Below are 11,973 nucleotides of genomic sequence, written 5' to 3'. Positions count from 1 at the left end.
GGCGACGCTTTTTTGCAGCATTGCTAATTAATTTATGAAAGAATAGTTTTAATATCAATTACTATTTTTTTTAACTAAATCATAAGTTCAACCACAGCTTTATTTCATAAATATCAGACTTCTACCACAACCCAAGTAATTCGATTGTGCATGAAAGTCTTTAGTGGAACTTTGAACGTAGTACGAGTATATACTTGTTTAATTTTTATAAAAATGTAAAATCGTAAATAGGTTTTCAAATTCTGAGGGGGGCTAAAATTTTTGTGGGGGGGGTCTAAGCCCCCTCCCCAGAGGCCTTCCTACGCTTATGGTTAGAACAAAATGAGGATGAGCACATGCACGTGTATGATAGCAAGCAAAGAGCTCACTCATCAGAGAATACAGAAAAGCATTTACAAATGTCTTATTTATATTTTTCAATTTGGTAGTTTCTTAAATGTGTTTGTTGTATGAGATAATTAATAAAACCATATTCATATCGGGATTAGAGTTATTACACCCTCACAAAAAATCACTTCTGTAACATATACTCCCAAACATATTTTGCTTCAAGCATATACATTTTTGGGTATTGCCCAAACATTTATATGTTTGATCTCTACCAATATATAATATGTTTGAAAGCATATTGGTCTAAACACTATATGTTTGGGTAGTCTAAGTTCCAAACATTTTGTATTTTTGCATCCAAATTCAATAATGTTGTCTTCCAAAAAACAATATGTTAATATGTGACCAAATAATATGTTTGGAAGCATTTTGCACCCAAAAATATTATATGCTTAAAAAAAATTCTCCCAAACAATATTGTGCTCAAAATTTTATTTATTTATTTATATATTTACAATCATAATGAATTATGAAAATAAACAGGTAATATAGCTGCTAACAACATAGGTTTTCGACCTGACAATTGAACAGAAACAAAATTTTTTTCCTGCCCAATTGTATATTCCCCGACATCTTTCTCACTTCCACGAGATTTTTTAGTTCTTAGCACCTTTTTCTGTAATACAAACATTGTAGAAGAAATTATTCAATTTTATGATTTTTTTATTTTAATTTTACCTTTTGCCGGACGGGGATTCGAACAGCGGACCACACATTTTGTAAGGATCAAAGAAGTAGCTGATCAATTGCCCAAGGAAAAATAAAATGTTAATTTTGTAATAACAAGCAACAACCACCAATTTAATTCAATATCGCTCCCTGTTAAATAGCGCTCCAAGCTACTAAACACATATATGTTTATAGGCTATTTCTAAATTAATATATGTTTGCATCCAAACATATTATATTTACAAACATAATATGTTCTAACATATTAACATATATGTCCCAAACATGTTATGCTAGTTTATGAACATTATATGCTTGCACTCAAAAATATTGTGTTTAAAAAATTGTGTTCCAAACATATAATGTTTATAGCCAAACATATGAAAAACAGTCTTTTTCATCCGTGTACAATTCTAATTAACTAGAATATATAATACTGGGCAAAAAGTTGTCAAAATGCTTGCTAGACACTGGACTACTCAAATTTAAAATCGTCATACATTTACAAAACTGAGTATAGGATTTTCGACCCAAAAATGTTACATGTTCCCCGTCCAAAAATAAAATGTTTGTCATATTCCTTCTCTGTGTGTACTTAACAAAATATCTCCAAAATTATTCCGGCAATTTTGAAATTTTTGTGCAATTCATAGCATAATTCTGTCAATTTTAATTTTTTTGTCAATACACCAATAAATGCTACAGGTCATTGAACAAACCACATACAAAGTTTTTCGTTCAAATTCAAAAATATTTGTTGAAGATTAAACGTAACGTTCAACAACAAATATTTTGTACTGTTGGATGCTCAACAAATTACTTACAAATTATGTTATTGAGAACACAAATTATTTGTTGCCTTCTGATGGTAACGAATGCTAACAACTTTTTTGTAATAATGGTTATTAAAAGTACAAATTAGTTTGTTGCAAGAAAATTAACAAATTTTATTATTGGTTTTCCAACAAAAGTTATTGGTTCTCAAACTTATTTTTATCTGTGCAGTGAGAAAAGAATAGAAGTTACATGCAATTCTATAATTTGTTGTAGGTTTTCCATTATTAGTCGTTCACTTTATTTGCAACGGCTAAATTTTTTGCTAAAATATCAGAACAAGTACCCACTTTTGTATTCACGGATTTAAAAATTTTGAAACCATTTTCCTCACTTTTAGACATAAAGTCAAAATATCTGTCTTGACTTCATCTTGAAACTGATTTAAGGCGTACTTTATCAGTAATAGTACCAAATATTAAAAATCTAGCTAATGAAAGGATTTCCACTAATTCAAAAACTTTTTTATATTAATATTCATTAACATTTTTTTTTAATTATTTAATTAATTATTGGTAATCATATTTTCAGCTTTTGTTAATATTTATTTCTGTTTGTTTGGGTAAATAAAATTTGTTTTAGGTTGGGGGCGCGAAGCAAATTGGGTTGGGAAGCTTTGTATTAGAGGGTTTGAATAGCACTGTATGTATCGCCCGATATTCCAAAATTTGCCCTTAATAACCTTATTTAGTAACCGATCTTATTAAAATTTAACATTAGGTAACCTTCTGTGGTTGGTATCAGACAAACCTGCATAATATCATTCAAATATTCAAAATAGATTTCTACACTGATGGCTCCAAATTGGATGGACAAGTGGGTTTCGGAGTATATTCTAAAGATCTGGAACTTCGAATAGCGAAACGATTACCTGATGACTGTAGTGTTTTTCAGGCTGAAATATTAGCAATAAGAGAAGTGGTGATTTGGCTGAGCAGCACACACACAAAAAAATAACTTCAAATAAATATTAACAACTTTATTTGTATGTAAAATCTGCTGATGCTCAACAAATTTGTCTATTGAATATGAGGCATTTGTTGTTGAAATGTGTTTGTAGATGCTTGACAGAGGAAATAATAGAAATATTCTGAATTTTCAACAAATTGTTTTGTTGCGAAAATAGTTGACTGCTTTCGATATGAAAACAAAAACAAAAATACAAGACTGGTTACGCGCACATCGCTGAGAATATGTACGAAAGCTAAAAGAAGTATGCGAAGAATACCGTTAGAACAAAATGAGTATGAGCACATGCACGTGTATGATAGCAAGCAAAGAGCTCACTCATCAGAGAATACAGAAAAGCATTTATAAATGTCTGTGAAAAATTTATATTTTTCAGTTTGATAGATTCTTAAATGTGTTTGTTGTATTAGATAATTGATAAACCCATATTAATATCGGGATTAGAGTTATTACAATTCTAATTAACTAGAATATTTAGCACTGGGCAAGAAGTTGTCAAAATGCTTGCTAGACCCTGGACTACTCAAATTTAAAATCGTCATACATGTTCCCCGTCCAAAAATAACATTTTGGTCATATTTCTTCTCTGTGTGTACTTAACAAAATATATCCAAAATTGTTCCGGCAATTTTGGTACAATTCATAGCATAATTCGGTCAATTTTAATTTCAATTTAATTTTTTGTCAATACACCAATAAATTTGTTACAGGTCATTGATAGACTCCAACAAACCACAGACAAATTTGTTAGTTAAAATTCAAAAATATTTGTTGAGGATTAAACGTAACGTTCAGCAACAAATATTTTGTACTCAACAAATTACTTACAAATTATGTTGTTCAGAACACAAACTATTTGTTGCCTTCTGATGGTAACGATTGCTAACAACTTTTTTTGTAATAATGGTTATTAGAAGTACAAATTAGTTTGTTGCAGGAAAATTAACAAATTTTGTTATTGGTTTTCCAACAAAAGTTATTGGTTCTCAAACTTATTTTTATCTGTGCAATATTCACCTAATATGGGTGTCTGGCCATAGGAACATACCGGGGAACTGCGAAGAAGATGAGCCAGCAAGGTTAGGAACTACCTTACATATTCCAGGGGAACTAGAATCTTTTGGTATGCCTCTGGCTACCTGCAAGCACTTACGGCGTGAGAAGGCTGTCATGATGGCAAATGTTCGATGGGAGAATTGCAAGGGCTGTAACGACACCAAGCAAATATGGCCCCATTTAAACTTAAACCGCACACTAGATATGCTAGTGTTCTCGAGACGCCAGATATCACTCCTGATATCTGCTATAACGGGTCACTGCCTGATAGGCGATTTTGCAAAAACAATTGGTGCGAAGTATAATGACTATTGTATGAGCTGTCATGATGCGGAGGAAAAGGAATCAATAAAACACCTCTTGTGTGAGTGTCCTGCATTTTGTGTAAGGCGTAAGCAAATATTAGAGGCATATAGCTTCAGATTGCTGGCGGACCTGGAAAACGTTAATTTAAGCAGTCTGCTAATGTTTTTGGAACAATCTGGTTGGTTCATCAGAAGGAAATAATCGAGAAGGTTCAGCGGTTAAAACTAGAAGTGCCCATACGGCGGCGGGTTCTGTGTACCGGATCGACCCCATCCATTGGCCAGCGGCTGCCACATCAGTGTACGTGTTGTTTCGTCCGTCTTTTTGTGTTGGAGAAGGTGCATCCCGGGGAGCCTTCTCCGTTTGCTGTTGGTCCGAGCCGGGATAGAGGAGAACCCCGAACCATGGTATTGTTCAGTCTGCCGAAACCTGATCCACCACCGTTCGGTTTCGGTCAGGTGTAACCGGTGCTTGGAGTGGGTGCACTTCCGGAACTGCTCCGGCTTAACATCGCTGCGGGAGTATAGTCATACTGACTACGTGGCAGGATGCTGTGCCAGCGATAGCAGCAGCGGGTCGTCTGACTATGCGACTCCCCCGACATCTCCCGTACAACAATATACTCCGCCGCAGCATCTCACACCCAATATTGTTGTTCCAGTTCCGGATAGTGCATCGTTTTTGCAATTTAATTGCAACGGGCTCCGGGGTAAGATTAGCGAGATCGTGGACTTTATGAATCGGAAAAGGATAAGGGTCGCGGCGATCCAGGAAACAAAGCTGAATTCCACCTGCAGCCTACGCCATTGTGATGGATACAATGTGCTTCGAAAGGATCGCACGAGAAGTGCGATCCATCAACCGACCTTCCGATTTCATAACCCCTGAACGCCGGACGTTTATTAATCAAAAGAAAGCCAACTGGGAAGGCTTCAGAGATTACACCGATCGCCGCTTCAGTGAGCTCCCGTCCCCCTCTCATGTTTATGTTGCCCAGAGGGCGTTCCGGGACATCATCAACGCAGCAGCCGCTTGCTTCATACCCACTGGTCGAAGTGAGGCCCAACTTCCCAGCCGAAGCGGCGGGACTCGCAGACGAGCGTGATGAACGCCGTCGTGCTAATCCTGCTGATCCTAGAATCAGAGAACTAAATCTAGAGATTAGTAAGATAGTCGACGAGCACAAGCGGAACACTTGGTTAGAGCACCTGAAGCAATGTAACTTAGGCACAGGGACTGGTAAATTGTGGTCAACAGTTAGAGCCCTCTCGAACCCCGCTACAAGGGATGATGGGATTTCAGTCGAAACCATCCAAGGCGCTGGGTCCCGACTGAATTTCAATGCTAATGTTGAAGCATCTGGGAATACTGGGTGTTGAGTACCTGACCAGACTCCTCAATTTGACCATAGAATCACCCATTATACCCGATGTCTGGAAGATGGGAAGGGTGATTCCGCTACTGAATCCAGGCAAAGATTCGAGTAAAGGTGAATCGTACAGACCGATATCCCTTCTCTCGCCAGTAGCCAAGACACTTGAGGCACTACTCCTCCCTAGCCTTGTGGAGAATTTTCCAGCTGCCCACCATCAACATGGATTCAGTAAGGTACACAGTACGACGACAGCCTTACATGCCATTTCGACACATATCAATAAGGGACTTAATCAGCCCAGGCCGTGTCATAGGACGGTCCTCGTGGCGCCTGACCTATCGAAAGCATTCGATACGGTCAACCATGCCAAATTATTTGAGGACATCGAGAATACGACCCTACCGGCAGGAGTGAAACGTTGGGTGCTGAATTATATGTGTGGACGCCAGTCGTACGTGGAATTCAGGGACAAAAAGTCAAAACCCCGTAGAGTTAAACAGGGAGTTCCCCAGGGTGGGGTGATATCTCCGGCACTGTTTAACCTCTACCTGTCCTCGATTCCACGCCCACCTGACGGCGTCGAGATTGTATCATATGCGGATGACTGTACAATCTTGGCATCTGGGCCCAATGTTGATGACATCTGCGATCGTTTAAATGTCTACTTAGCTAATCTTACCAGTTATTTCACTGCGAGAAACTTGAGGATATCCCCCACCAAATCCTCAGCCACACTATTCACTACATGGACAGCAGAAGTGCGCAAGCAGTTGAATATTAGTGTCGATGGCGAAATAATTCCGACCACAAATTACCCCAAGATTCTTGGGGTCACATTCGACAGCCTTTTCAGGTCGTCTGCCCATGCCACTGCAATTTGTAATAAGCTCCGTGGTAGAAACAAGATCCTCAAGTCACTTGCCGGCAGTACTTGGGGTGCGGACAAAGAAACCTTGTTAGCTACCTATAAGGCAATCGGCCGGTCAGTGGTAAACTATGCAGCGCCAGTGTGGACACCGCAGACTAGTGATACGCAGTGGAATAACATACAAACCTGTCAGAACGCTGCCCTTAGAACTGCGACTGGGTGTCTCCGCAGCACACCCCTGGATCACCTTTATGTGGAGACAAAGATCATCCCTGTGCGAAGACACACAGAGAATACAGATTGGTTGTGATAATCGAATTTATTGCCAACCTCCTTTTGGCAGTTGTATCAACTACCAATTGGCAGTTGTGTCAACTGACAAATTCGGTCGACACAACCAATATCGCATATGGTATTGGTTGGGTCTGCCGACGACGTCGGTTATAGCTACCTTCATCATTCGGTCGCGTGGACCATTTCTATTAGTAGGTACAATCGAATTCGGAAATAATTTATTTCCACCGCCAAGTTAAAAGACTTATAAAAACACATATTGGTTATTGATTTATATTTATTTAAAGGCAAATTAACGTATAGCATAACCGTAAAACTGCATAAATACATGTATTAGTGAATGCTAGTATTTGAAAGAAGTTCATGAGTATGGATGTAGGAGTGTGTGTAAATCATATCATAAAAATCGCGCGTGAGTACTGGTAAAATTTCACTGACGTGCACACATCTAATAACTCTATTGCGGCCAAATTAAAAATATTGGCACATATAACCCGTGATGAGGATTTACACTTCAAAGCTGTCAAGAAGTAAGAACGAGCTATAGCTATATCACAAACAAGGACCACTATTTACCATCATAAATAATTTTTTGGTTGTCTCAAAATTAGTATGAATTTATATTGAGTTTTCCCACAATTTAAAATCTCTTGATGTTACTTTAAGTTCGAGTAACTTGGACCGATACTAACAGTGTCCGGCACTTCTGGTAGAATCATCCGAATCCAAATTGCAATTATTATGTTGGAATTTTTTAATGTCCTTGTAACTTTTACGAATGATTAATTCACAAAGCCATCTCGTTGCGTGTAAAATTGGCGTATCTTCAACGTTTTGACATACAAAGAACATCTTCCTTGTAAGTAAAATATCAAACCTATAAAGGAAATGAATAAGTATCAATTAAAATACCAATAGTTCGCTTATGAAAATTTTCCTTAGATGGCCAAATCTTGACTAGTTCAAAAGTAAGATATATAAGCATTTCACTCACCGAACACATAAATAAAATATTATTTCTTTTCGGTTTGTATTTTACATAATGACGTGTTTGATTTTCATTGATAAATTTGAAATAATTAAAATGACAATCAATAAATATTTCAACTAACATTTGGTTTATATAACCGTATGGTTATGACGAGTACAGAATGAAAGTTGCACAAATGTTTCTATGTAGGTTCTGTCAATCGATTCCCAATAAAATTTTTCATAGGAGAAGGAATTGGTTAACTCAATCATTTATCCATTATCATAAATAACTTTTTATTTAAATAACTCCCAAACGGTCTTAAAAATAGAATGTATGTAGTAACTACAGAATGTTAGTAGATACAATTGATATTTAGTTCTACAGCAAGAATGTTCATTATTATAATCGATTTCCAACCAATCTCTTTTCTGTGTGCACAACTACATGTTGTCAAAGCAGTATCTCCTGGGTTGTTATCGCAGTAATCATCCAAACCACCATCTCATGGATGCACAACCACCACCCAGGAACGTAAGGGTTGATATACATAATCTAGAGCGCGAGATCCAGCGCTACAAAAGAGAACCTCTAGATCAAGCAGCGTACCAGGCAGGTTTGAACAGGATTCATGAGGATACTGTAGCTGAAGCGGTGAGAAGCTACAAGGTTAATCCTGTTCTCGGAGTCCGTCCACCGCCCATAGCACCGGAGGAAAGAGACCTCCCACGGCAGACTAGGGTAGTTTTAGCCCAGTTAAGATCAGGCAGGTGCAGCCGCCTCAATTCCTATTCATCAGTGATTGATAGCAGCGTAGCTGACGTATGTCCAATTTGCAACCAAGGGCCACACGACACGCGTCATCTTTTCTCTTACCCAGCTAAACCAACCCGACTTACCGCCTGGTCACTCTGGACGCACCCCACCTTAGTCGCAGAGTTCCTCGATCTGGCCACAAGATGAAGTACCAAAGCGTATAACATAAAAATGGATTAAATCACAATAAACTGTTACAACAACAACAGAAGTGCCCATATGTAATAGGTACTTTTAGTTATGTGGTATCACGATGGACAGAATAGTCTAAGTGAGCCTGAATCTTAATCGGGCTGCCACTTTAACCTAACCTATCATTCAAATCGGTTCAGATATAGATATAGCTCACATGTTTATGCATCGCCCAATTTGCCCTAAGTCTGTAGTTGTAAATAAAGTAAACCTCCTAATACACTGAAAAAACAGTGAACCCACCCGGAAGAAAAATTTTTATTAATTTAAGAAGATTTTGAATATTTTTAGAAATTTTTAACTTTATAGTATTACAAACGTTAGCATCACACCAATATCAAAAATAAGTAAATATTTTTCGACAAATTCAAGAATATTAGACATACATACATAACTTTTTTCACTTGTTAAAGAAAATGTTGTAGTTTAAAGGTGGGTATTAAGTTCGAGTTTAGCCGCTAAAGTTAAAACTAAATCAGCAAAAAAAGGCATACATATTTGTTGCAGATTTCATTATTACTTGATGGAGAATAACCCAAAGCAAATGTTCACAAAGTTTGTATTCCTTAAAATGGATTATTAAAGAAAAGTAATCGTGAAAAAATGGCGATTTTAGCGGCTAAACTCGAACTTAATACTGACCTTAAAGGAAAAAAAAATGGAGTTCAAAATTGTAAGAATGTATTTAGTTACATACGAAGTTCATGATGGACGCATTTGTAGTAAAATTTACAAATTTAAAGAAATAATGAACTATTTTGTGAGAAATACGAATTTACCAAATCTTTATGTTTATTTGTGTATAATTTTTTCCCTTTCTTTAGTTTTAACTAACACACGCAAAAAATTATCAGAGTAACAGCCATTTTCATGTAGCTCCGTTAGGCTTTAACTGCCAGTTAACAGAAAGTAAATTGCAAATGTCTTCTCTCCGGTTAACTTTAACTGAAAAATTTCCAGCAAAATGGGGGTAAATTAAACATTTACCAAAATGGGGGTAAATGCAACTTTCTCCAAACATAATAATTCCATGAACTGAAATAAAGTTAAATTGGCTTTAGTGAAATAGAGAGTTCACTTTTTTTGAGTGTATCAGGCGCTTTTGTTCAGATTGAGTTAAAGCTCCCACAAACATGTACCCTTAATTTACGTAAATAAGGGAATACGCGTTATTTCCCAAATCCTATTGCAATATTGTATTTTCAATTTATTCTTAATGAAATGCCGTATCTTTTTCTGTATAATGTATTTACGAGATTTCATAGATGCATTTTTCGAGAAATAAACACCCTTTTTGAATCTCATTGGACTAGAACAAAATTCACACACGCACACACGCGTATGCATGAGGCTTTGTGCTTCTAGTTATTTCTCTTTAACAATGCTTGAATGAGAAAATAGCAGTGAAGAGTATGTGAAGAGAGTATGTACATCGTTTTATCTCTGCAATACATTCGGGGTCAAGGAACTTTCTAGTATACTGTAGAATGTAGAATATTGTAGAATGAATCAAAAGGAAATTCATGTTGGTATCTGGTATATATGGAACAGTCATTAATGCCAGTAAATAAAAAAACGACAAGCTCATTGCAAACACACTGACACATAAGCGTGCAATTGTTTGCTTTTGCTTTCATGCAATTACTGGAACAGTCGAGACATAATCGGCAACTCCTTGCCTCATACCGCTACTTTTGGCAATGAGACCCACGTCTAAGCGAAGAGCTGTCATTGCGTTGAGATATAAATACGAGGCATATTCTACAAGCGCCATCAGTTGTAAACAAACAGCAGAACAGTTATCACTGGAGCCAAGAGCTTGCGACATTAAAAACCCAAAGAACACGATTTGTAATCAAATCTATTGTTAATATACTGGTGAATAATTGAATATACCACACAAAAGCGAAATAGTGTTCATAAAATAAAGAGAAAAACGTTCCTGGTGAATTTTACCTAGATTTCATCACAAAAAAGGCCTTGTGGAAAAAAAGTAAAATCGAACAAATTATGGCTAATCTACCACTACTATTGAGTCTTGCCAATGACCTCAACCGCCTTTCATTGGCTGTGTCACCATTCTATGAAGCTCCACTGTACCATCTAGCCCAACCCCATTGTCTCGCTGTAGTCGGAGGAGACCCACCAAGTCAAAGACGCATGCAACGGCAACAGTCATCGGGTCCTGTATCCACAATAGGCAAGGATGGCTTCCAGGTTTGCATGGATGTCCAACAGTTCAAGCCAAGCGAATTGAATGTCAAAGTGTTGGATGATTGTATCGTTGTGGAAGGTAAACACGAGGAACGAGAAGACGATCATGGTTATATCTCAAGAAGTTTTGTTCGACGCTATACCTTGCCCAAGGGATATGATCCCAATAGTGTTGTCTCCACCCTATCATCGGATGGTGTACTTACCGTACGTGTTCCAAAGCCACAAATTGAAGAAAAGAAGAATGAACGCATCATACAAATCCAACAAGTTGGTCCAGCCCATTTGAATGTGAAAGAGAATGCGAAAGACCAAACTGAAGAGGAGAAGAAGGAGGAAAGTACTGCCGCAAAGAAATAAGAATCTCATCAAACTCTAGTCTGCTTTATTCTCATCACTATCGCATAAAACTACTGTCATCGTTGCATTTATTGTCGTTATTTATTTAATATAAGAATCACTTGTTCTAAACAAAAAATAAATATTTCAAATATTTAAAAACTAGAATTTACGAATTTGTTTCTTTTATCAGAATAAATAAAAACACCGATATCTCCTCGTAACAAAAACGGCTTGACACATGGGAGCTGGGTAATATCGGATATTTACAACCCTTCCTCATTTGGAGACAGTATAGGTCACAAAAATAATATAAAACAATTTGGGAAAGTCTAAAGTCGGATGGGGCCGACTATAATATATCTTGCACCAAAGCCCTTCAAAGCAATATAGAAAGGTTTATATCCATATATTCATATATTTAAATCTGAACCGATTTGGACAAATTTTTTTACACTTCTAGAAAATTTCTAGAGGTACAATTTTAATCGGCTAATGCCTTGAGCCGGAGTATATTTCTAATAACAAATAGGGTAAATTATAAAAATCTAAAGCCATTTTTATGTAACTTCGCAAGTGTGCCTATAGGAAAATTGGAGTCATTTAGGTATAGGAAAATTTGAGTCATTTTTAAACATTTTCGACGAAGCAGCAGCAATTTTACAAGAACATGGGCTAGAT

General features: G+C 36.9%; 1 protein-coding gene across 1 annotated transcript; it reads left to right on the top strand.

Moving 5' to 3' along the window:
• Positions 1-10,502: 10,502 nt before the first annotated feature.
• LOC142234730 (heat shock protein 23-like) lies at positions 10,503-11,460 on the top strand. Its single transcript, XM_075305900.1, has one exon. It carries the CDS (start codon positions 10,750-10,752, stop codon positions 11,311-11,313), a length of 564 nt encoding a protein of 187 aa, XP_075162015.1. The 5' UTR covers positions 10,503-10,749; the 3' UTR covers positions 11,314-11,460.
• The last annotated feature ends 513 nt before the right edge of the window (positions 11,461-11,973 follow it).

This window comes from Haematobia irritans, chromosome 4 (assembly GCF_050003625.1).
Source record: "Haematobia irritans isolate KBUSLIRL chromosome 4, ASM5000362v1, whole genome shotgun sequence".
Lineage (NCBI taxonomy): Eukaryota > Metazoa > Arthropoda > Insecta > Diptera > Muscidae > Haematobia > Haematobia irritans.
This window is presented reverse-complemented; position numbering and strand designations above follow the sequence as displayed.

Excerpts from the sequence above, each read along its gene's own strand:
- LOC142234730 (XM_075305900.1), top strand. The coding sequence starts at position 10,750 with ATGGCTAATCTACCACTACTATTGAGTCTTGCCAATGACCTCAACCGC.